Source organism: Phytophthora parasitica (assembly GCF_000247585.1).
Source record: "Phytophthora parasitica INRA-310 unplaced genomic scaffold supercont2.54, whole genome shotgun sequence".
NCBI lineage: Eukaryota > Oomycota > Peronosporomycetes > Peronosporales > Peronosporaceae > Phytophthora > Phytophthora nicotianae.
The window spans coordinates 20,072-43,233 of record NW_008649040.1 but is presented as its reverse complement, the minus strand read 5'-3'; the positions used below and the strand labels follow the sequence as shown (position 1 = coordinate 43,233).

The following is a 23,162-nucleotide window of genomic DNA, read 5'->3' as shown; positions in this document are numbered from 1 at the left end:
CTTGGCGCTCCTGATCAGTTGCTTGTCTTCTAAGCATTTCTGCCCAACTTTCGAAATGAGCGGTGGGCGGAGGGAGGAAAAATGGGCGGGAGATTTGGATTTTCAAATCCTGATCAGATTGGAGGGGTATTCTTTTTTTTTAGCAGTATTGGCTACATTCCCGATCGTGCGATATTTTCCGAACGGAGGTAGTACTAACGTTACTTTTCTCAATCAAAATTATTCAAATATTTTTCGGATTGGGTATTTCAAATATTTAAGAATGGGGAAAGCTCACCTGGCGAAGGAAGGAAGGCTTCCCCTCAGCATCCGATGCTCGAGTACGGCTGCTGAGGTCCTGTCTCTATCGTAGGGATTTGAAGGATTTGAATGTATAATGAAATCAAGAAATTTGGTGGTGTAAAGCCGATCCGTGCAATTTTTTTCCGGACAGAGTAGTATATACTAGTTATCTTCAGATACGTAAAATCAACCGATAATCCACTTGGTCGCTTGGAACTCCATCCATCTTTCTTCAATTCGCGCCACCGCGCTTGAAATGCCATATTGAGGTAGCAGCTTCTGATCTGTGCTCGAGCGAGAGAATCTGAAAGTGAGGAGAAATGAGTGGCGACACTTCCGGCCCTGTCTAATCAGATATTAGATACGGAGGACTGGACGTTCACTACACAAAGGATTGTATCATCTATGCGAGGAGTGGGAGGGCATGGGCTCAATACCTACCCCTCGTCGACTTAATATTTGTAAGGTCCCATACAAAAATGAAGTATAAAATAATAGAGGCTTTTAGCAGATTAGTTCGGTTTTCCAATTTTCGACCGAAAGTTGGATTGCTCAAAATGGGTTAAATGTGCCTTTAGCATTAAACCGAAATGGGGAAAGCATCACGTGGTATTCAAGGTCAGTTTTGAGGACGAATCTACTTAAGAATAGCACAAACAAACTCGCAGGTACGAGCTCAGAAAGAAATCAGCAGCCTGATCTAATGGTATTCCGCTTCACGAATGATTGGGATAAAGAGTTGCTGCGGGAGCTCATACACCTCAAGCCTTTCGCAGCGGTCCGTGGTACAACACTGCGCGTATGGAGCGATATCGCAGCTTCCCTATCATCTGCCTTTGGTGTGGAGGTCAACGTGAAGCAGGTTTGCGACCGGCTCACGCTTCTGAAGCAAATGCTCAAGGATTCCGAAGCCGCTGCTGCTCTAGGCAGCGGGATCGAAGAGTCAGTTGATGCTGTTAACGTCCAAAGCCATTACGATGAGCGCGAAGGGCTTGTACGGGAGTTTGTGGCGCTAGAGGACCACTTCAAGTCAGAGAAAAAAAAACAGTCAAGACCAAAAAGCAGCAAAAGGATGAACAATTAGCCATGTGTGCTGAAGAAATAGTTCGCAAAAGCGACCGTCGCCGGGCACTTCGTGCAAAATCTTACTCTGATGACTCTGTTAGTGATTGTAGTGATGCCGAACAGCAGTGTTTCTCGTTGTTCGACAGTATCAGGTGCCTCATCACGAACGCCACGGTCGACACCAAAACGGATGAACGCATATCAACAGGAGATAAAACGGCAAGAAAAACGTCAGCGACAAGAGTTCGAGCTACAAGAACAGGAGCTCCGTCAATCACAGCAGAAATTTGAGCAACGGCTCATTTTTGAAAAAGAACGAGAGGATCAACATCTTCGCTTCCAAGAACGTTTACAGAAAAGACCTCATCATTGAGTGTGCCAAGCTTTTTAGCGCAGCGATCGCTCAGAAAGACAATTAAAATGAATATAATCTGCCTAATTGCTGTTTGTCCTCAAATATTCTCTAATATCTGGTGGTTCGACACTGAAGTAGTCGCTTGCAGTATTTCATCCACGAATGCATGTGATGCAATTGGTCATTAAGATACCAACCCGATACATTTGTCCAACAGGTTGTGTACCGACACGAAGATTTGACTTGACGTCCTGCGTTTTCCAATAGTTCACCACTTGAGCATAAGACCACTCAACAGACACTCTGACCTTGCTCACCTTGCTGTTAATATCCTTTTGCGCCTTCGAATGGGCTCAGCATCACATCGTCTCGGCCATAAGCACAGTCACCAAAAATTCGGTAGTCAACGAAACGAGAATCGCTGCGAACCTGGTCAGCCAGGCCGGATTTGGCAAACATCTTAATGTCGTGGTTGCGGCCTGGGAATGGTCCGAACAGATGAATAATTAGTCCATCCGGGGTAACTAGAGTCTGAAATTTGAGACAATGCTTGTGCTTGTGACCATTGTAAACGGATTACTGCATCAACATCTTACCAGTGCCATTTTTCCTTGGCTGCGGACGGCATATACCTCGAACCGTGCCGACAATAAAGCTCCAAATGTTCGTGTAGTGGGATCCTGCTTCAAAGATTGCATTTGCGTACACACAAAGTCGTGTAGCTGCGATGAGACCGCCAGATGCTAGTAACCTCTTTTACTTGACATCGAGAAAATTCAACGTGTGCAAGAAAATGTTTGATATCCCGCTCCCAGAGCGACCAAAGTAGTCTTGTGGCTCGGTTCCATGTACGGAGCCGCCAGCCTATACAGCAAAATGCAAAGAGCTTCGCTTGCAGGTGCTTTCGTTCTCTCTCTTGTTGTAGTTTCAGTCAAACCCATTAAATCAATGAGCATGACTAGTTCTGCTTTAGAAAACCTGAATCGTATGAGTGATTCATCCTCTGATACACTGTTGAAATTGAATGGCACACTTGGGGTAGGAACCGGTTTGTCCATTGTAGCCAACTCTGAAAAGAAAACGGCAGCTTCCACAGCATTACCAGTCTCAAGGGCTTGAAGCAAGCGCTGATACATGTACGCTGCGCGATGATGACGAGGCACCCCCCGCACAACAGTCCTCGCAAACCACTCTATGTCACTGTCGAGCGCGTATACCGTAGCTTCACCGTCACTTATAACAGCATGTTCCCTAGGATCCATGGCAGGTGTCGCCGATTTAGCTGTGAACGGTCGCAGATTAGGTCCTTGATATAAACCGTAATTATTAGCAATAGAACAGTAACTACAGGTTGTTTCGTCCGGTTTGGACAAGTTGTTTCGATTTAACTTCCCTGTTGAGGTCAGCGATTAGGGCAAAAATGCATATGATCAAACCGGAAAAACACAAATTCCGGATTTGCTAAAAGCCTCTAATATCTTGTATGTTCCAAGTTAAGGAAAAGTTGGCATCGTGTAAAGTCCAGGTCGTGGGGTTCAAGCGGTTAACTCTACTGGCATCAGATTATCAGACCAGAAAATGTCGCGATTACTGAACGACAAGATGCAAGATGAGCTGCTACTGACAGGTTTCACCTAGAAGTCGTCGCCTTTGAGTAGCTCGCTGGACAGACGTGTGGAAGTCTGTTGTATTCAGCGGCGAGAAGAAATTTAATCTAGACGGCCCAGACGGCTTCCTATAATACTGGCATGACCTGCGAACCGAGGAACAGGTGTAGTCGAAGCGTCACTCTGGTGGCGGATTCGTGATGATATGGCGCGTTTTCATCGGGCGGCAAGTTGTATCTCGCCATCCTTTCTGGTACGCAGGACAGTACAAAGTATGTGCAGACGTTGGAGAAGTATCCCCAACCGTTCACAAGAGTGAATCCCCCCGTGCGTGCATTTTTCAGCAAGCCAATTGCTCTATCCATACGTCAGAGTACACGAATGCATGGCTTAATGACCAAAATTTCGCTGTTTTACCATGGCCCTCTCTGTCCCCCGACTTAAACTCTATCTAGAACGTGTGAGCAAGCTGGCATGACTTGTGTATCCCAACGGAAACCATTACTAGTCGAAGGAGGAGATCGAGAAGGCGATACTTACGAGCTGAGATAAAAATCGATCTGCCATACCTCAACACGCTTGGCGATTCGATGCCTGATTGCTGTGCAACCGTTCTAAAGGATTTAGGTAAGAAGACCGACCACTAGCCAATGCTAAACAACGCCTCCAACTACCTAAAAAAAAACGCTAATGCACGCCTCGTTCGTATACTTTTTGCCACCCCTCGCAGGCATTATTTTTCACAGCTCCGTCAGTTCGGTTTAAATGCAGAATGGAGACCCCCATTCAATTGCCTTTGTGCATTGCGTTGATTGGGTGAGTTTCAGCGCATTTCGAGCATCTCATTCGTCAAAACTCGAAAAAAGATACCCATTCTTATAATTATTGCCTGCACTGTATTTGGTCTTTTGTTCGACAGCTGACTCATTGTTGTGTGCATTACGTTGCGCTTTGCGTTGTTCACGAGGCACATTGTGTTGGTGGGGTACTTGTGTGCAAGAAGGTAGAAGGGAAAATATTCGAGAAGTACTTAGCTGGATTCTACATGCTTATTACACATTCACCGCAAAAGACACGCGCCCACACTAGATCTGATTGGTCCCAATAGTTAAGCCAAGTCAAATTTGTATCTTCAACATTGTCGACTTGTCACTTCCGTAAAAGTCGGGGGGAATCGGTTTTGGACACCTTTTGGAGGGCTGGCGCTTACATCAATATCCACCGCATTGAAGTTACACACGTCAATGTTTAACCTACTCGTCTTTCCGATTGCACACAGAGAGTCGGCGCGTACGTCAATCTGCTCGTGAATATCCTTGACGTCTACAAAACGACCAAGCCAATAGTGAGATTTATGGTGGGAGACAATTGCAGCAACAACTAGTCCATTGCGACCAAGACTGATGTCTAGCTAGTCAGCTATGCTAGTCATCGGTTTAACTTGGCTGTAAATTAGTATTTTTACTCACAGGACGAGTTGCTGTCCGCCGTGAACGATCTCATGGTAGATCTTGGCCACGGAACCACCTTGTTGAGCTTAAAAGTGTTTCGATGCTCCATCGTGCTTGGCTTCTAGAGCGAGTCCATTGTCTTTGGCACTCGAAACTATTTACCAATACTATACCTCAGGGTTGGCAACGTGGTCAGGTACCACGGCTCTTGCGCAGCAGTAACAATTCTTGCATGAACATTTTTGTATTTTAGGTTCATGTGATACAGGAATTATATGTATCAATTGAAAGTACAGTAAAAAAAATCGTTTGAACATTGCGTTTATCACTAAAATAAATAAATAAAATTGCAAGCTGCAGCAATAAATATACTGTCATTTGCAAGTCGGGTGTTAATGACCTATAGCTCTGACCACTATGTTTTTATCAGCGGCTATTCAAAACTATATTAGTCGTGAAGTAATGCGAAATGATATACTACTGGCATATTCTAAGCATTTAGAAATAAACAGGGGGTTATAGTTTAGATCATTTACGGGCCTACTTTAAGAAAAAAAAATTATCCTCGAAGATTCTATTTGGAAACTATTGTAATTATGTGGGCCGACTTGAAGTGTGTATCTATCTATACGTTGATCTCTCAAGCCAGGGACAACTTGAAAATGTTTCAAATCCAAACAAGTATGAGTTTTATATAACACAGCAACTAAAAAAAATGCATGTTTCACCCGCGTGTCCTCTCGGCTTACATTATAGGAAAGGAATAGCTCCAGAAGCATCAATGGTAATCAGTGTAGCGGAAACCAATTTTGTAGACGTGAAACAAAACCTCGCAGTGAATTCCTAGGCAAAAAAATCGATTTCATTCTGCGAATCTTATCATTAACTCGTACAGCACGCAGCCTGCAGTTCAGAAGCATGCAAAGTTTACTTGATACCAAGCTGTACCTTGCAGTCCTGGCAGTACCATTTGCCTGCAGGTTGGTCCGCGAGCCCCACGCAGCCAAAGTGGAACCACTCGTACTTGCAGTCGTCGTTGTCACAGCCGACCATCTGACCGAACGACACTCGTCGACAACTGCAATAAATAGGTTCGTTCGGGTCAATGGGAAGATCTTCCGAGGCCAAGATCACCGGCTCAACAGCTGCAGCGGGCACAGCCACTGTAGTCTCTGCGATGGATCTCTTTCTCGACGAACTGCCACCACTGGAAGCCTTAGCCACCGACATGACTGTCTTGTCCTTCATACTACCAGCACCTGTGCTGTTCTTACTGCGGACATTGACATTGGGCACTGTATGACTGACTTGGTGCACTGTGCTGGCTGCTGCCACCTTCTGCTTCTTGCGTTGAGGCCTGCTGTCCTCTTGATACTCTCCATTCGCCTTCAATAGAGCCGAGTAGCTCTCCAGATCTCTATCCAACCGGCGAATATGGTGGTCTACGATGTCGTAGCTCTGAGCGGCAATGGCGATCTTCTCGTCCAGCTTCTGTACGACCAGAGCGTGTTTCTCCTGCAGTTTCTGCACCATATCGTCGGCTTCAATGAGCTCGCGCAGCTCTTGCTCGGTAGCTTCACCTTTTGTCGCATCTGCGCACCTAGCGAGCACTTTTTGTCGCGCACTCGTTAAGTACGTTTTCTGTGTCGTCTTAAGTTCCTCGAGGAGCGGGTAGGACGTCTGCGCAGCGAGCATTAGAAAGTGATGCAGAAGGAGAGGCGGTATGTGAGGCGCACACGCACCTTGTCCAGCTCCCGCATGAGGTCGAAGTTGCGCTTGATCTCCGACGGCAGCAGGTACATGCTCTCCAGGTAGTCCTCGACGTAGGTGCCCATGGTGCTTAACTTCGGGTTTGTATGGCGAAAAAGCAACATTGACACAAGATGGTGTTAAGTTCGCATTCGTACTTAAATGAATAGAAATGGCCCAGACAGAATATTTAGACATTTCAACCTTTATTTCGATTTCTTCTTATCAGAGCTTTTGGTCTTGTCGGGTTTCTTCTTATCAGATTTCTCTTTCTTGGCTGCTTTGCTGGGTCGCTTCTCGACTGTCTTGGCGCTGTCTTTCGACTTCTTCTTGACTGTTGCGTCCTTGGACTTTGTTTTGGCTTTGGCTTCTGCTGTCTTGGTTTTTTTCGCATCGTCTTTCGTCTTCGTTGTCTTTTTCTTCTTGTCACTTTTCCCGCTTTTTGTCTTGGATTTGACCTTCTTGTCCTTCGTTTTGTCCTTACTCTTGCTTTTATCCTTAGATTTTGTCTTCGTTTTGTCTTTCTTGTCTTTAGCTGTCGTGGGTTTCCTCTTGGTAGTCGCTTTCTTACCTTTTTTGCCCTTCTTCCCGTCCTTAGCGTCGTCATACGTCTCGCGCCAATTCGGATCTCCTTCCTTTGCAATGGTAACAGCAGCGTTCTTCTTCTTAAGTTTGCGACGCATACGCTTCATGGCGTAGCGCTCCATAGCTGCACGTTTGCGGCGCTTCCGCCACTCCATCAAGAATCCAATCAACAGCACCAACCCGACACTGGATAGACCGATGATCAGACCCCAGGGCAGCGGACGCTCATACACCCACGTGTGTTCATTCCGACCGTCCTCGAACGTCTCGTCCACATTACCAGCAGGGTCTCGAGCTCGAACTCGCATGCGGAATGTGCCCGAGTCTAACCAGTTCTCAAAGTCCACTTCGCCTAGAGTTACCGTCCAGTTACACACGACGAGCTGCTCCACTGTATCGAGCAAATAATACTCGAAGACGCAGTAAGGTTTGTCGCTTTCAAACTTAAACACAGTGTCCGAACTCCCACTCGTAGGTACCAACGTGAATTGTGCTCGTGGTCGACGAGCGTCGCGATACCAGACGTCGTTATCATAGTAATCAGGCGCTGTTAGACCACCTAGAACCAGCACCTTACGCTTGAAAACTACACCGGCGTGACCCGATCGAGGCTTAGGTCTCCACTGGCAAATACTCTCTTGAGCATCGACGAACACGTCTCGAAGTACCTGAACTTGATCGACTCCCAGTACGTCACCCCAACGAAGACGACCAGTTCTGGCATCTACCACCTTACTACCAATGTGTGTGCAGCCATCCCAGTTGGTCTCATCTTGAGTAGTAGTCGTTGTTTCAGCTGCTTCCTCGTCACCATTGGCTCCTTGAATCACCTTGACATTGGCGAACTCTTGACCTTCGTACTCTGATGGTTGTATGGTGCACTGTTCTACCACAAGTTTGGCCAATGCAATGTAGTCGCAAATAGGCATAAGTTCTCGTAGAGCTATCGTTTGGTCGAATGAAAGACTCGTAAGATCTTGAATCATCTTCACTCCGGCAACACCCAGCGCCAGTACATGGGTATCCACCATCGTCCGTAGATACGACACGTCACTTGCCGGTCGTACATACTCAACAAAAGCTGTGTCAGACGAGTAATCTTTGATCCAGTTCGAGTCTCCTCCTTTCCAGACCCAAACATCTTCCAGTGTTCGCTCTGCGTCTTCACCAAAAATCAAGATCAGTTGGTCTTCTGGATCATCTCCTGAGGTTTGATCGGTGGCGCCAGGCAACATAAGAGTCTCATGCTTCGCTCTTGGTGTCCATGGCGCTGCCTCTGTTACTTGAGTCCAGGTAGAACCAGTAGTACTGACCCATATATCATTCAATAGCTTAGTCTGCGCTTGACCAGTCCCTTCCTCTGTCTTTGAAGCTCCAGTGCGTCCACCGAGTATATACAGCATTGAGTTGAATAATACCATCGAGTGCTCACCTCGAGGAGAGAACTCTGCGTGAAGCTTGAGCATTTTCCAGTGCTGACCATCTGTAGATGTCCAAATATCGTTCAAGTAAGCCCGATATCCACCACTACACGCAAATTCTTCGCCTGATGGCCGTTTGCGAGCATTCTCCTCGACACCGCAGTTGCCTAACTCAACGAGAGCGTATCCACCGGATAAATATAGGGCGTTGTTGAACACTACGACAGCGTGGAATTCGCGAGGCGACCACATGTTGCAGACGCAGAAACCTGTTGCTGTGGCTTCATCTACTTGGCATGATGCGTCACCTTCACACTGGTCGTCATCCTCACATTGGAGCTCTGGACGTGAAGCTTTGTGAACTAAAGCGCTCTGTGGATAAGTGCAACCTGGAGTCACGAGTTTCCACGATGCACCTGCGTCGCTGCTACGCCACACATCGTTTTTCAATACAGCAAACTCCAGCCATCGGACGTTGTGTGGAGCCATGGTTCCAGGTCCCGTACCCCCACGTTGTTGCGACTGAGGTACTGGAAAATGTTCACGAGCACGACCACCGAAGACAAAGAGCTCGTTCTGGAAGGCCAGAGCGACGAAGTTTCGACGAGGAGAGAACATGTTATCGGCTAAGTACGCGCCAGGAGGTTTAGTGGGGTCATCACATCCTGAAGGAGGATTGACAGCCCAGGCAGCGGCAGCACAAGAGATCCACTCGGTGTAAGTGATACCTCGAGGTGGACGCTTGCCGTTATTCGTCTGTAACCACGTTACATTTGATACAATTTGAGGTAGTGGGTCTCCCCATTTGGTAGTTTTAAGGATATTGGTTTGCACGTTCCAAGTCGGTCCGGTTGTACTCCACACGTCGTTACGCATTGCACCACCGCCAGGATACGCTCTTAGGTCTTGTGATCCCTGAACGTTCGAGTCTCCACCCAGCACAAAAAGCCTCGCCTTTTGTCCAGTACTGCGCTCGTAGTCGTCACTGAAGTCCAACGCTGTCACTGCATGACCATGTCGACTTGTCCACGGTGTGATCTCTCTCACTGCTGCATTTGTGTGCTTTGTACCACTGACTTGGGCCCAATTCGCTGCATCTGAATAGCGCAAGGGTAATAGGAAGAGCCACGACACTAACCAGTAACTTGAGTGCCATTGATCCCGATTCATTTGCCGACTTGATGTCTATGAGAAGCTAAGCAGACAACCATTTTGCTATTTTCAAACGAACGTAAGGAGCCATTTTTATCTGGGAAAGATGCAATCAACTTCAATAAGAAAAAAAAATAAATCTCAAATAAGAAATATTTATTAACCACCAAAAAGACGCACTTGCTTACACCGCCTTCCTCGACGGTACCAAAATCAGCAGCCACAAGCTATAATGATCGGAACGAATAGCGAAAGATATCAAGCTGAATGCCTTGACCCAAGTTCTCATCGCTCTTGTCGAAGGTGGGTTATCTGACCCTACACTCTTTCTAATCCGAGATGTTGTATCATGTCTACAAACGTGCTACTGGGCTATTCTACGGGTTGCAATGTACGCCGAGCGGTTGAAAACATGTTGATTTTGATCAATCTTGTTGTCTTCGTTCCTTATTCCTTGAACACTCGGGTGAATCGGTCTGCAGCTCGGAAATTTGCACTCAACACTAGTTGAACGAAGCCAGGTTTTTCGGAGATCTCTTTTGCGTACTTTTTCGGCAATATCTCTCGGAATTCGTCAACCACCTTAACCATCTTGTCTTGCTCATGGATGAACACACTGAGCGCCTACTAAGACCCGAGCCAGCATCCAGTAGGTTGCAAGATGAAGTAGATGAATCATTTTTACTACTAGAGGCAAATTTCTGTATCTGGGCGATGCAATTGTATCATCGACAGGCAATACCCTTAAAACCTGGATACATCTCGACCTACAACGAATGCCTTGAGCCAATCCAGCGGCACTTGCAATCGAAGTCTCCAACTTCCGAGCTTGGTCAGATACGCACTTCGCCATAGGAACCAGGCCTGCCACCCAGTGAGCGTGATCTTGCCATCTTCGCGAGGTCGTGCCTCAAACAGACCCTGGTACGAGCCCAGATACGCCATCATTCCCTTACTGCGGAAAATATACGGCTTAGCAGGAGTTGAGTTCTTACCACGCAGCAATGCTGTGAGGTAGTCAGCTTGAGTTTGAGCCTTTTGCGCTGTCGCTGGCAACGAGTAGTCCAGGATTTCGGCACAGTCTCCAATAGAGAACACGTTCGAGCGACGAGGCATGCCAAATGGAGCTTCCTTCTCGACCTCCGCTGCTCCTAGTACTTGACAGTACTGGTTGGTCAGAATGTTACCGCGTTTGCTCTTGTCAAACACTGTCAGTGACTTGGTAAGTGCGTTGGGTCCTACCCCAGCCGTCCAGACTACAAGACCCGCGGGTAGTTTCTCGCCATCTTCAAGCGTCACACCGTCAGCAGTGACTTCAATGCAGTTCTTCTTGATGATCCGCATACTGCTTCTCGACTCGATCTTACTGAGCGCTACAGTGCGTAGTTGTTTGTCGAAACCACTCAGAATTTCACCGGAGTCTAACAGCGTTACACCGAGATACTTGGACACATCAGGGTACATGTGTCGGAGATCTTGGAGTACCAGATCATACAACTCAGCGCAGAACTCGATACCGGTAGGGCCACCGCCCACCACAACGAAATGTAGCAGTCGTGCCTTCTCCTCGGGTGTGACGCCAGGTTGTGTAGCCACCTCGAAGTTTTCCAGAATCCGGTTGCGGATTTTCTGAGCGTGGTGGATTTCTTTGAGGAAGAAGGCATGCTCCTCTACACCTGGTAGACCGAAGGTGAGTGGGCGAGAACCACAGGCCAGCACCAATGTGTCGTACTTGATAGGATACTCTCGACGGGAGCCCAAAGCTGACTTGACGAACAGCTCCTTCTTCTCTGGATCGATCTCCTTGACACTGGCAAGATGAAAATGACCTTCGTGGCGAAACATTCCATCACGGATTGGCTCCGTAATGGACTGGAACTCGAGTGTTCCTACAGTTGTACTTGCTAGCAGTGGCGTGTACAGGAAATGCTACACAAAGGAATTAGCGTAAGTGAGAGAAGTCGAGAGGTTTTAGGCATTAAGAGACGTACGTTTCGCATGGAGACCACGACGATGTCCACGTTCCTGCCGTCCACGTTCTTCTCGATATCGGCGAGATGCTTGGAGCACTCGGTGAACATTTGGTAACCAGCCCAACCAGTGCCCACGATCACGAGTTGGTAGTTGTCGCTTTGCACTGCTTGCTGCCTCTTGGCGACTTCAATTGTATCACTGTCTCCTTGCGTTCCTTCATTCGTGTAGTTAGCTTTAGAGAGCATTGGCCACCGCTTTTGCCAAAGTGGACGAAGCTTGTCCATTGCGTTCGTGTGTAGCGTGCGTTGCACGATCTTGCTATCGGAGACGACTGCAACTCGTAGAGCGTGGCGGAAAACCATGGTTTGAAGTGAGGTCTTGGTTGATGCGGTTGCGACCGAGAAAGCAAAAGCAGTTATGAGCTGCCTGCTGAGTCGCGGCATCATTGCGTTGGCAGGAGCTGCACTGCCTCACGTTGAACCCGCTGTTCTTGACAACAGCAGACGGGAGCAAAGACGTAACGCTCAGCCACCTCGTCAGATTTCGTGTTGAAGCGACAGTCAGGAGCGTCACTCGGACACGCAACCAAATCCTCAACGGAAGTGCTTGGTTTAACTTTTGATCATCGTGATGACACCGCCGCGTCCAGGTTGGCAGCTCACACACCGCATGGAAAGGCTAGAAACCAAAAGATAATTCCTGAGGTGCGGCGCCGCACTTATGTTTAACACCACGTCCGACGTAGCTTTGAGACTCCAGGTGCAGCGACTCTCCAGGATCCAGGTGTCAAGTGTCGAAACTCGAGTACCTAGCCAGGAAATCTTGAACTACATTTAGCTGCATTTTTCATTGGTCAAAACTACCATTGGTCAAAAATCGCATCTTCTCAGATCTGAGTCCTATTATAATCGACTGGCCAGCAATTCTTGAGCTCCTCAGCTTTGACTGCCCCATAGTATTCGCCGTTTTGCTCAAAGACCCCGACTACTCTACCACCATGTCCGCTAAGATTGTCAAGCCGGAGGGCCAGACCGCCGACGAGTTCGAGCTGCAGGTTGCCCAGGAGCTTACCAACCTGGAGCAGTCCACTGCTGAGATCAAGAACGACCTCAAGGACCTGTACATCACCGCCGCCAAGCAGGTGGACATCTCGTCCGGCCGCAAGGCGATCGTCATCTTCGTGCCCTTCCGCCTGCACGCTTCGTTCAAGAAGATCCAGACCCGCCTCGTGCGCGAGCTGGAGAAGAAGTTCTCGGGCCGTCACGTCGTGATCATCGCTCAGCGCACCATCCTGGGCAAGGGCTACTCGCGTGCCAACCACGGCGCCGGCCCCCGCCCTCGCTCGCGCACGCTCACTCACGTGCAGGAGCAGATCCTCGATGTACGTTGCCCCTGCGAGCATTTTGTTGATGTTCCTTTCCATTTTGTCGAAATTCGATGATGGCCTCTGGGTTCTAGCCACCCCATGCCGTATGCTCATGTACTTCGACTGTTTGTGTTGTGATTGTTACAGGACCTTGTGTACCCCACGGAGATCGTTGGCAAGCGCACCCGTTGCCGCCTTGACGGCTCCAAGCTGCTGAAGGTGCAGCTGGACCCCAAGGACCAGGTCAACGTCGAGACCAAGCTCGACACGTTCGCCACCGTGTACAAGAAGCTGACCAACAAGGACGTTGTGTTCGAGTTCCCGGTGCTGGAGTAAGTTAGTGGTTGAGTGTGGGCTCTCTGCGTTTGTCTACTTCTCTCTTGGAGGAGCTGGATGGGCAGAGAGCCACCTCCCGCTAGGTAGTTTATTCATGAGCAAGACGCCTTCCAATGCCATAGGCGAGTAATTCGTTGAATACCACTCAATTCTGGCGATACTTTTGTTGTTGTTCGTCTACAATTTGGATACTCGTCTTTAATCAACACTGTTGTACTGTGCTGGTGTTACGGTACATGCAGTCTGCTATTTGGACGCGCTGCGAAGCGCTGTTATCGCCCATCGTCATCGTCTTCTGCTAAGTCTTGCAGCAAGACATTGAGAGCGTCAATCGCTCCGACGTCCAGCATTCCCACAGCGCCCACCGACAATATTCTTGGCATCTAACCGATACACAATACAATACAGCAGTCAGCCTTTACACATGCAGCTGCAACAGCCTTCTGCTAGTCCTCACCGCCTCCACGTATCGTGTCCGACCGAAAGCCTGCTTCTGTTGGTTGGTGATGATGCTCTCTTCCCGCGCCAAGTCGCACACAGTCCTCCTCGTATCTCCGGGGCGCCCACCTGTCGCCTGTACTCTCCGCTGCTTCAGGTTTTGTTTTGCAGCCGCTCGTCGCACTTGTCGAGCGCTCTGGAACAGCCCGCGCGCAGCACCTCGGATCATGGTCGATAAACCTGCGGTGCCCAGTCAAAAGAGTGCATCCTATCAAACACGGTGAGACCTCCTGATTCATCCAATCAGATGATTACAATCACAGCTTTTACACCAATCCGAGATCTCCATTTGATGGGTATGGGTCTGCTTGGTACAATTTTGCCTCATCACCTGAAAACGCCACTCTGGAAGACAAGCACAAGGAAGCATGCACGCCACGACGCTGACGCGCTGCTCGCGTGTGGCCCAGAACACCCGCTGTCTGAGCACTGCCGCCGCCTCTGTGCAGGTGACGCACTCGGAGCGCGGATCGCGTCTTGCGGCGCTGCGTGAGCGTCTCGCGGAGGAGTCGCGTCAGGGTCCGACGTTCGAGGAGCAGGCGTTGTCACTTGAGGACTTTGCGTTTGAAGCGGACGCTGCTCCTGGTACCAAACCTTCGCGTAAGCCAAACGCATCCAACCGCAAGCCCAAATGGCTGAAGGCGCAGCCCACACAGGGCGCCAACTACGAGCGACTACGCAAGACAGTTAAGAGTCTGGGTCTTAGCACAGTGTGCGAGGAGGCCAAGTGTCCTAACATCGGCGAATGCTGGGGCGGCGGTAAGGACGGCATCGCCACAGCCACGATCATGCTCATGGGAGACACGTGCACGCGTGGCTGCAGCTTCTGCGCCGTCAAGACCAGCAAGAAACCCAAGCCGCTGGACCCTGAAGAGCCCAACAAGGTGGCAGAAGCGATCGCTGCGTGGGGACTCGACTACATCGTGTTCACCAGTGTCGACCGTGACGATTACGAAGATCTGGGCGCTGGACACTTCGCTAAGACCGTGAGCACGCTGCGTGCCAAGCTCCCGGAGATCCTGATCGAGTGTCTAACCCCCGACTTCCAGGGCCACGACAACCTGATCGATCAGGTGGCGACATCGGGTCTTGATGTCTTCGCACACAACATGGAGACGGTCGAGCGATTGCAGCGTCGTGTGCGTGACTACCGTGCCAACTACAAGCAGTCGCTGCACGTGCTGGAGCGAGCGAAGGTGGCTGCTCCTCATCTCGTGACCAAGACGTCACTGATGCTTGGAGTGGGCGAGCGCAACGAGGACGTGTTCCAGACGCTGCGTGATCTGCGTAACAGTGGCGTGGACGTCGTGACTTTCGGCCAATACCTGCGTCCCAGCACCAAGCACATGCCGGTCAAGTCGTACGTGACTCCCGAGGCCTTCGCCGAATGGCAGAAGGTGGCTGAGCAGATGGGCTTCTTGTACGTTGCTAGTGGCCCCATGGTGCGCTCCAGTTACAAGGCTGGCGAGTTCTTCATGAAGAATCTACTCAAGAACCGCAAGGCGGAGGTTGTCGCGTAGATTTATGCCAATTGGAAGGCGGGATAGTAGAGCGACGAAGCCACCTAAACAGACATTACTTCTCACTTGGATGTTGATTGTATTCCTATCTAGCAGTTCAGGACAGAGCCTGCACGAGCGACGCTGTAAGGAGTGACCGCGTGACACCCGTACATGCGTCTGTGCAGAGATCCACTGCCTCTTGTAGCTGCGTGTGGTGGATCTTGCCGGCCTGGAGCATGTACGTGACTCGTCCCATCGACGGCATGTAGGCCAGTGCCAGTTTGCCGTCTCCACGTTGTTCCTCCTCTCTGCTCGGGTCCAACACCACCGAACCGTTCACAATACCCTGCAAATATCACCGACCATAAAAATCAATAGTTGGAAACAATTCAAGCATGTAATGGTGCAACTCACCGCGCTGGACGCCGTGACCACGTCGTACATCTCCACGGCGGCATCAGCCAGCGCCAAGGATGCGCAGTTAATAGCAGCAGCAAATACTCCTCCATCGTCCTCCAAAATCGTCACGAACACTGATATGATGCATTTGGGCAGCTTGTGCAGCATCACAGCGGGGGCCAATGCCTCTTCCACAATGGCAGACAGCTCCAGCTCGTCCGGGTCCTGGCCGCGCTCACGCCGCGTCAACTTATCAGCAAACGGCGCGTATTTGACGTCGCACACTAGTTGACCGTCCTTGCTGAATTCGCGGCGCGCACGCGTGTCTGTCCGCGGGCCGTAGACAGCGCAAACCACACGGGTACGGCCAAGCTCGACGTACGCCGATCCGGCAGCGCCGCTCACAGCGCCCAGCTGCATAAAAGGTCGACGCATCTCGTCGGAGCTGGCACGGGACTTATCTAGCCGCTCCATCGGTGCATCTTCATCCTTCGGGACAGGCAGCTGAGGCTGCACCGGCAGCGGGTAGTAGCAGTTCTGCATCTCTTCAGCTCTTGTAATGGAGTGTCGACCAGCAGCTACTCTACACATAGTATACACCAATTAGAATCAATCATTTCACATCATTTTATGTGTTGTCCTTGACACAGTAAGGGGAGACTTGATACCAACACGTGACGATGGCCAAGGGAGCCAAGGCGGAGGAAGCGCCCGCGCCGAACGCCGAGGTGCTGAGTGTGCCCATTTTGGAGACCGTCAAGGCCGCGCAGTTGCAGAACGGATTGCGTCATCGCGACTTCCAGCGCTACCGTCAGTACTGCACGCGTCGTCTGCGTCGCATCCGCAAGTCCGTCAAATTCACGCACGGCAAGGGCAAACAGTTTATCAACAAGAAGGTAGACGTCGAGACGGCCACTGAGAACCGTTTGCTGTACATTCCACTGTACAATGCAGAGCGTGCGTGGGGCTACGCCATGCAGCTTAAGGAGGACGATAATCTGGACAAGTCTGAGAACGGTGAGGACGCCAACTCGCGCATCAAGTTCCACTTGAACGGACGCCTCCGCAAGGCAGCAGAGTGGAGTCAGCGACTTGCTGAGGTCTGCGCGGCTCGCGCTGATGCCCGTACGAGTCTCGAGGCCGAGGCCTACGCCGCCTACATGGCCGGTAACTTGGCTTTCCACCGCGAGGAGCACGTAGCGGCGCTCGAGAAGTTTGGCACTGCGCGCCGCATCTACGCGGACCTATCGCAGGTCGGCACGTCCTCGCAGAAGGAGCTATTCTCTCGCTCAGCGGACGAGCTGCAGCCCTTTATCCGCTTCTGCGAGCACCGCTTGGCTCTCCAGGGACGTACAGCCAGCTCGGCTGAGACGTCGTCGCTGGAGCTAGGCGATGGCGCGAACAACTCGCTCTTGCAGTCCAAGATCGACTTGGTGTTGCTAGAGGCGCGTAAGCAGAAAGTGGCTAACCTCGGATCGGTGGAATGGAAGCAGCAGCAGCTCACAGTACCGACTCAGGAGCTAGGAATGGCCCTGGTACGCACGACGGAGCTCGCTGCCAAGCTGGACGCTGCACAAGATGACAAGGCGCGTGAAGCGCGGTTCCTAGAGCTATTGAGTGCATACGATGCATTGCTACAAGCGCTGAAGAACGCTACGATCAAGCTGGAGCAGCAGGCGAAGAGCGGCAGTGCCCTTGTGCACTCGGATCTGGAGCTACTGGCTGCGCTGGAAGAGTACGCACGCTTCAAGAAGCTCACCAAGCAAGTGGAACGTCAGGCCACGGTGTACCGAACTCTAAAGAAACGCTTCTCGGCGCAGCAGGCAGGCGAGCTGACGCATATTCTAGACATGCTAGTGCAGACGGTGGGCGATATCCTGTCGATCCCTGGCATCCGTGAACTGGAGCAGCGTCGTGCTGCACAGTACAGCGCCTACCACGCCGTCTTCCGTGCGTGTCGTGCGTCTACTGTCGCTCAAACGTACCTACTTCAGAAGAAGTTCGCAGAGGCCATGGCGTTGTACCAGTACGCGTCCGGTTTCTTGACGGAAGCTGATGAGATTTTGGCTGTACAACCTGCAGCCAAGGACGACGTACTGCAGGAATTCACCCGTGAGCTACATGAGGAACTGGCCGGCGCTGCAAGCCGCACGACGGCGCAGAGTTTCCTGGAGTCTTCGACCCGTGCCGACGCCGTGCGTCTGGAGCTGGAGCAGCTTACGTTGACTACTGGAGAGGATGGCAAGAAGAAGGACAAGAAGCGTAAGAAACGTCAGGTTGGTGCTCTGGTGGACCGTCAAGACAAGTTCGAGGCCGGCTCGATCGAGGGCCATCGCGAGTTGGTCAAGCTCCCACCGGAGTTCCGTGCTGTGCCCTGCAAGCCGCTGCTGTTCGACATGGCGTTCAACGAGCTGGAGTTCCCGGACCTGACGGAGCGCACCAAGACAGACGCGGAGAAGGCTGCCGAGGCCGCAACTACAGGCAACGAGAGTGGCGGCGGCTTCTTCGGCTGGTTCCGCAAGTAGAGCAAGCCAAACCCGTGGACTTTGTAGAGACCTGAGAGCTACGAACATCGAATGAGGTGTTTTATACGCATTTTTCGTTGCAGTTTTATCTTCCCATTTAATTCGACGCATTCAGTCATCGACCTCGTCCTTCTCGTCGATAATTCGTTGCAATTCCTGCTCGAACTCACGACGTTCCCGAGCGTCCAGCTCGTCGTCGGTCGGCGCGGGTGATACACGGCTGAGAAGACGGAACCACAGCGGGAACCAGATAGCCATGTAGGCCAGCCACCGGTGGATCTGGTCGAAATAGTCGGTGGCTTCGTATAGAACGGTGCAGACCACGCCCACGGCACCGAAGATGAGCACGTGCTGACGGTCTTGCAGCGGTCCGTAGTCCGGGATGTCGTCGCGCTTCCACGGCGCCACGGGTTCGAACTCCTTACGGTACGCGGCTTCCTGGCGCATGAACTCGGCTACATCGCCATCCTCAGACTCATCCGCAGCCGGCTTGCCATTCGGGAGCTCGGACTTCGACACGCGGCGAGGCATGTTGACAGCTCTATTGCAATGTTTACTGCAATATTGATTTCTCACTCGAAAAAATATAACCTAAATTAGTACAATATTTTCTTTTAACCAACATAAGTAAACTTTTGATTTTAGCACCCTGATCATTAAATACAAATAATTAAGATAAGCTAAAAAGATATTTAATATCCATTGATTTATTATAATAACACAATAAATCCATTTAAAAAAAGTGTAAGTTTCGACCCTCAAATAAAGTCAAGAGTTCGATATCAATATTGTACGCGACATTGAACAATGGGCCAGAATCTACAGGGGTATAATTGGTACAAGATTTGGAAAAACCTATATCGACATTTAGATATAGGGTCAAATCACGCGTTTTCATTTTGATTTTGCAATCAGTTTTAATCAATTTCCAGCCGTTTTCGAGCTACATCAATTTTAAAATGGCCACTCCAAGAGGTGCAATATTCGGGGGAAAGGCGCACCAAATTAAGATCTATGATTGGTCTAGATTTGAAAACATATGTACAAAAGGAAAGAGAGATTTCACCAGGTCGCAGATTGATTCTGGAGATTTAACATGCAATCCTTCCGTCAGGATGGTGAAAAAAAGTATAAAGGTGTTCGGTTGTTTTCAGTTAATTTTCTAGTGATTTCTGCAGAGCAACATATTCGTCCTCAATCTTCTGTACGTGACGAAACCGATCGAGCCACTCAGCTGGAGTAATTCTAGCTAGGCCATCCAATACCTTCTCCACTGCATCAGCTCCGCTTTTCGGTGGGTCTCCAGCAATTCTATTTTTCAAAAGGCCCCAAATAAGCTCTATCGTACATGTGCCTTTTTTCGCCTTTCACGTATCGAAAATCCAGCTCGCCTAAAACTCGCTGCATTGTACGCTCAGCAAGTAGAATCCCCGTCACTTCGTGCAGATGCAGGCTGATACGGGTTGCAGTAGTTGGGCGTACAGCTTTATTTTCTCTTTCAATAAATTGACGGATTGTTGGCTCGATATCTGTCAGCTCATAATCTCGTTTTCGGCCTCTGTCATTTTCGCCAGCCTTTGTACAAATATTAATTGTTAAAGGTAGTTGTTACAATATCAGTTAAGATGTATTACCTCAAAATCTGTCGTTGGATTTTTATTTTTCTCGTTAACCACGGAATCAACTGTGTTGGGAGCACAGCGTAGGCAATCGGATACCAATTGACGTGTCCTGATGCCCTTGAACATGCCATGTTCTTTCTGGTTTTTGAAGAATTCATAGCTGTTCACTATCATCTGCTTCTCTCCTGGGGAATACTCGTGCTTGTCCGACATCGTGCAGTTTCAAAAGGAGGCTTGTGGCTAATTGAAGAGTGCCACTGCCTTCGCAAACCACTAAGATTTATATAGCAATTTCATTTAAATGAAACGGACAAGTATTAGCCTCGTTACAGCCTGTTCTGTACAGGTTATAATTCCTGGCCCATTGTTCAATGTCGCTTACAATAGCTGTCGTCGTGTCTGATGTTTCTTGTTGACCATGTGGCCTTCCTACTGGATGCACACATGGTGTGTGCCGGCTGTTGGTAGAGAGGGGGTGTTTCATTAGCAAAAGAATCGCCAACCCTTCTCTGCAGGTGGTATGGGCTGGTTTTGGGCACCCCTGCCTTCTCCGAATAGTTCATGCGGTTGCCCATGTCAGGTATGCCGGGCTCCGGTGGGGGTTCTCGCCCTGGGTCCCTCGCGGGCCCGTGATTTGGGCTCTCCGTCATCGATGTCTCGCCGCTGGGTTCACGTTTTGTAAATTTCAGTGAAAGACAGGTTCTATGTGCACTGTACACTTCTAATCCCTCCAGTTGGTGCTGATACTGCGTAGTGCTGTGAACGTTCACTACCCCCCATCTGAACATCCCAGACGTTCCAAAAGGTGTTTACACAACAGAACGTCCCGCTTATACCCGACAAACACCCCACAAATTTAGACTTGAAATCACTAAGGTGGTGAATGGTGAGGTGAATCGCCGCCGGCGATGCGTCCTGGACCAGTCTGGCGTTGTTTGTTGTGAGCGATGGTTTACCCACAAAGGTCACATTTAGCGTGATCGCCCACATAGAGCGCTAGAGCCGCACCAAGGACTACCATATCAACACAACCAGCAAGGACTTCAGCTGGCGTCTATATTGGGCGTCTTCACGGTGTCTACTCTCTATTATCGAACGGTTGCGCCTTGCCTTCTCTGGGTGTTGCAGTGGTGTCTTTTTCTGGTGGAGTGGAGCTTTCTGCACTACGGTAGAGTGTGGTCTCTGTTGCTGTTATGGTTTTTCACGGATACGTGGTGTAATTTTTGTCAATAGCGCTGTTCGGTAGCACCTGCACGATGGTGATGATAAACTAAGCTAATTCACTTTCAAGATGCTTCAACACTGTGTTATTTGTAGACGATGAACGAGCAGATTGACACTACGCTGCTAGCACTTTTACACGTAGTCGATCCTCCAGTTCTGCGCGATAAACACGAGATCCCTCACTAGTGATGGCGCAAGGGAGCTCTGTTTAACAGTCAAAGTGTTCCCACTCGTCGAGAATGCTCTCTCTGACGGAACGCTCGTAGCAACAGCTCCTAGCCACTTCCTGGCGAGCCGACTTAAGTTCGGATAACTGGCACGGTTGACGCGCCACCATAACAAGGGGTCGTCCTTACTGTTGACGGTCTTGATGACACTTAAGTATGATTCAAACTCGTCCGCACATTCCTTGCCCAAATTCGTTTGCTGACGTGGAGTCTCATCCGGCCCGAAGAGATAACTCATGAGACCTTGTGACGGTCTACATGGTTCGAGAGTTGTATTCTGGACTGGAGTCAGATAAGCAGATTCTCCTCGATCGTCTTCAGCCAATTTACGCGCCGCTACAAGGAGTGCTGTATCCGCTGTCTGTTTATCCGAAGCACTTAAATGTGGCATTCTTTTTTCCAACGCGGGGATCAAGGTAAGCTACCCACGTGAGCTCACTCGTTTCCAGCTCCAAGAAGCGCCTATTGAACAGCTTCAAGACCTCCTTGCGGCACTCGTTCATCATTATTTCGGTTTCCGCCACATAGGGCTCCTCGCCTGCCATAGCCACATGTGCTGCAATAAATCGCTCCGTGACAAGTGACGTCGAATGCCATAGAGAATAGGGACCACCAAAGGCATCGTAGGGTATCGCTGTCCACTTAAAGCGGTAGTTGCCTCCGCAAACGGGGCCAACAATGTAGATAGTCACTGAATGGTAAGCCAATCGGACGCCTTTGGCCGCCGCAACTTAGCCTCCATGCCAGCAAACTCGATACGACCATCTGGGTTTCTTAAGTACGCGAAGAATCTGACGATGCTGTGGTCAAGGACCATCAAGCGCTGCAGCATGTCCCAACAACTGTTTCACCTTGTTGGACAGTCAACTTGTGCATGCAGGACTTCGTGTGGTTTAATTCCTCGTGCTCTAAGTTGACACTGATCAAGTCGGCTTTGGCCCTTAGGTGATTTTCTAAAGTAGATTGCCAAAGTCCGGAAATGCTGAACGACTTTACGGACGGCATCGAGTTCGTCACGCTCCAGACTCAAACTTGTCGTGTTCAGATATGCGTCCATGTTAGCAATAGCTATATCACGAAGGGTATCCATACTGGCTCGATCTTCTTCAGATAAATGTTCGTCTTCATGGTGCTCTGCAATTGGCTCGGTGCTTTCGTTGTCAACGCCAGACGACCATGACGGAATATCCTCCCCGACCTGGCCCTGTTTCTTCTTTTTTTTTCTTTATCAACGCTCTTGCAACGACCAAGTGGAGAGAATGGGCAACACAAGCCATATCGGTGACCGCTAGTTTTTCTGCAGCACTAACATATTGGAGCCCCCGTCGCGCAAGAACCTAGTACAATAGTCTTTTGAGAGCGACCACTCCTTCATCATTTATTCGACGATTAAGGCGATGGAAGATCCATCGTGTATTCCAGAAAATTCACGAACCTCAAGCGTCCAGTTCCTTGATTCAAATCGATCCGTGATGTAATGAATGGTAAGTGAAATAAAACTTCGCCCATCTCGACCAGTCCAAATATCACTAGTCAGTGAGAAGTAGGTACAGTGCCCGCCAAATCATTAAGACTCCCGGTTTGGCGGGACACTTCTGACAATATCTCGGCTTCTAGCCTGAGTTGAGAACTGCAAGTTTGATATGTTCTCTCTATTAGGCTTACAGAGATGCCACTTGTGTTAACAACTTAGATTTCAAAGTATCTGACAGGGCTGGTATACAAATGCAAGGTTTGGGCACCAGCGTCAAATTATTAAGACCACATCCTTTTTATGACGAAAATAGCACTTTTATGAACAGACCATACAAACTTCTATATT

At 49.8% G+C, this 23,162-nt stretch overlaps 11 protein-coding genes across 12 annotated transcripts; 4 read left to right on the top strand and 7 right to left on the bottom strand.

The window, feature by feature from the left end:
* Nucleotides 1–985: 985 nt before the first annotated feature.
* On the top strand, nucleotides 986–1,366 carry PPTG_15787 (hypothetical protein; the record flags this gene model as incomplete). The annotated part of the gene is made up of 1 exon (XM_008913536.1): nucleotides 986–1,366. The coding sequence occupies one exon, from the start codon at nucleotides 986–988 to the stop codon at nucleotides 1,364–1,366; it is 381 nt and encodes a 126-aa protein (XP_008911784.1).
* Nucleotides 1,367–3,336: 1,970 nt separating this feature from the next.
* On the bottom strand, nucleotides 3,337–4,869 carry PPTG_23846 (hypothetical protein; the record flags this gene model as incomplete). Its single annotated transcript, XM_008913535.1, has 4 exons — nucleotides 3,337–3,384; nucleotides 3,879–3,910; nucleotides 4,567–4,632; nucleotides 4,779–4,869. 4 exons carry the CDS (start codon nucleotides 4,867–4,869, stop codon nucleotides 3,337–3,339), a joined length of 237 nt encoding a protein of 78 aa, XP_008911783.1.
* Nucleotides 4,870–5,424: 555 nt separating this feature from the next.
* On the bottom strand, nucleotides 5,425–6,626 carry PPTG_15786 (hypothetical protein). The gene is made up of 2 exons (XM_008913534.1): nucleotides 6,503–6,626; nucleotides 5,425–6,440 (listed from the first exon to the last, which is right to left on the bottom strand). The coding sequence occupies exons 1-2, from the start codon at nucleotides 6,593–6,595 to the stop codon at nucleotides 5,688–5,690; spliced, it is 846 nt and encodes a 281-aa protein (XP_008911782.1). The 5' UTR covers nucleotides 6,596–6,626; the 3' UTR covers nucleotides 5,425–5,687.
* An 89-nt stretch (nucleotides 6,627–6,715) lies between these two features.
* PPTG_15785 (hypothetical protein) lies at nucleotides 6,716–9,685 on the bottom strand (the record flags this gene model as incomplete). The annotated part of the gene is made up of 1 exon (XM_008913533.1): nucleotides 6,716–9,685. One exon carries the CDS (start codon nucleotides 9,683–9,685, stop codon nucleotides 6,716–6,718), a length of 2,970 nt encoding a protein of 989 aa, XP_008911781.1.
* A 434-nt stretch (nucleotides 9,686–10,119) lies between these two features.
* Nucleotides 10,120–12,437, bottom strand: PPTG_15784 (hypothetical protein). Its single transcript, XM_008913532.1, has 2 exons — nucleotides 11,659–12,437; nucleotides 10,120–11,596 (listed from the first exon to the last, which is right to left on the bottom strand). The coding sequence occupies exons 1-2, from the start codon at nucleotides 12,085–12,087 to the stop codon at nucleotides 10,412–10,414; spliced, it is 1,614 nt and encodes a 537-aa protein (XP_008911780.1). The 5' UTR covers nucleotides 12,088–12,437; the 3' UTR covers nucleotides 10,120–10,411.
* Nucleotides 12,438–12,497: 60 nt separating this feature from the next.
* PPTG_15783 (hypothetical protein) lies at nucleotides 12,498–13,503 on the top strand. Its single transcript, XM_008913531.1, has 2 exons — nucleotides 12,498–13,022; nucleotides 13,155–13,503. The coding sequence occupies exons 1-2, from the start codon at nucleotides 12,639–12,641 to the stop codon at nucleotides 13,341–13,343; spliced, it is 573 nt and encodes a 190-aa protein (XP_008911779.1). The 5' UTR covers nucleotides 12,498–12,638; the 3' UTR covers nucleotides 13,344–13,503.
* PPTG_15782 lies at nucleotides 13,465–14,298 on the bottom strand. 2 transcript variants are annotated; one of them, XM_008913529.1, is made up of 3 exons: nucleotides 14,112–14,298; nucleotides 13,801–14,049; nucleotides 13,465–13,726 (listed from the first exon to the last, which is right to left on the bottom strand). In XM_008913529.1, exons 2-3 carry the CDS (start codon nucleotides 14,008–14,010, stop codon nucleotides 13,616–13,618), a joined length of 321 nt encoding a protein of 106 aa, XP_008911777.1. In that variant the 5' UTR covers nucleotides 14,011–14,049; nucleotides 14,112–14,298; the 3' UTR covers nucleotides 13,465–13,615. The 2 variants fall into 2 exon arrangements, with proteins under 2 accessions (XP_008911777.1, XP_008911778.1); XM_008913530.1 differs by having other exon boundaries at nucleotides 13,465–14,049.
* PPTG_15781 (lipoyl synthase, mitochondrial) lies at nucleotides 14,011–16,345 on the top strand. The gene has a single exon (XM_008913527.1). The coding sequence runs from the start codon at nucleotides 14,210–14,212 to the stop codon at nucleotides 15,359–15,361; it is 1,152 nt and encodes a 383-aa protein (XP_008911775.1). The 5' UTR covers nucleotides 14,011–14,209; the 3' UTR covers nucleotides 15,362–16,345.
* On the bottom strand, nucleotides 14,531–16,318 carry PPTG_15780 (hypothetical protein). Its single transcript, XM_008913528.1, has 2 exons — nucleotides 15,758–16,318; nucleotides 14,531–15,689 (listed from the first exon to the last, which is right to left on the bottom strand). The coding sequence occupies exons 1-2, from the start codon at nucleotides 16,283–16,285 to the stop codon at nucleotides 15,459–15,461; spliced, it is 759 nt and encodes a 252-aa protein (XP_008911776.1). The 5' UTR covers nucleotides 16,286–16,318; the 3' UTR covers nucleotides 14,531–15,458.
* Nucleotides 16,346–16,384: 39 nt separating the features above from the next.
* PPTG_15779 (hypothetical protein) lies at nucleotides 16,385–18,869 on the top strand. Its single transcript, XM_008913525.1, has one exon. It carries the CDS (start codon nucleotides 16,423–16,425, stop codon nucleotides 18,265–18,267), a length of 1,845 nt encoding a protein of 614 aa, XP_008911773.1. The 5' UTR covers nucleotides 16,385–16,422; the 3' UTR covers nucleotides 18,268–18,869.
* On the bottom strand, nucleotides 18,122–18,839 carry PPTG_15778 (hypothetical protein). The gene has a single exon (XM_008913526.1). The coding sequence runs from the start codon at nucleotides 18,796–18,798 to the stop codon at nucleotides 18,379–18,381; it is 420 nt and encodes a 139-aa protein (XP_008911774.1). The 5' UTR covers nucleotides 18,799–18,839; the 3' UTR covers nucleotides 18,122–18,378.
* Nucleotides 18,870–23,162: the final 4,293 nt, after the last annotated feature.

Coding starts and splice junctions, on each gene's coding strand:
- PPTG_15786 (XM_008913534.1), bottom strand. CDS start 6,595: ATGGGCACCTACGTCGAGGACTACCTGGAGAGCATGTACCTGCTGCCG. Junction 6,441..6,502: donor TCATGCGGGAGCTGGACAAG/GTGCGTGTGCGC, acceptor CTCGCTGCGCAG/ACGTCCTACCCGCTCCTCGA.
- PPTG_15784 (XM_008913532.1), bottom strand. CDS start 12,087: ATGATGCCGCGACTCAGCAGGCAGCTCATAACTGCTTTTGCTTTCTCG. Junction 11,597..11,658: donor TCGTGGTCTCCATGCGAAAC/GTACGTCTCTTA, acceptor TCCTTTGTGTAG/CATTTCCTGTACACGCCACT.
- PPTG_15783 (XM_008913531.1), top strand. CDS start 12,639: ATGTCCGCTAAGATTGTCAAGCCGGAGGGCCAGACCGCCGACGAGTTC. Junction 13,023..13,154: donor TGCAGGAGCAGATCCTCGAT/GTACGTTGCCCC, acceptor TGATTGTTACAG/GACCTTGTGTACCCCACGGA.
- PPTG_15782 (XM_008913529.1), bottom strand. CDS start 14,010: ATGATCCGAGGTGCTGCGCGCGGGCTGTTCCAGAGCGCTCGACAAGTG. Junction 13,727..13,800: donor GGACACGATACGTGGAGGCG/GTGAGGACTAGC, acceptor TGTATCGGTTAG/ATGCCAAGAATATTGTCGGT.
- PPTG_15781 (XM_008913527.1), top strand. CDS start 14,210: ATGCACGCCACGACGCTGACGCGCTGCTCGCGTGTGGCCCAGAACACC.
- PPTG_15780 (XM_008913528.1), bottom strand. CDS start 16,285: ATGCAGAACTGCTACTACCCGCTGCCGGTGCAGCCTCAGCTGCCTGTC. Junction 15,690..15,757: donor TGGTCACGGCGTCCAGCGCG/GTGAGTTGCACC, acceptor TGATATTTGCAG/GGTATTGTGAACGGTTCGGT.
- PPTG_15779 (XM_008913525.1), top strand. CDS start 16,423: ATGGCCAAGGGAGCCAAGGCGGAGGAAGCGCCCGCGCCGAACGCCGAG.
- PPTG_15778 (XM_008913526.1), bottom strand. CDS start 18,798: ATGCCTCGCCGCGTGTCGAAGTCCGAGCTCCCGAATGGCAAGCCGGCT.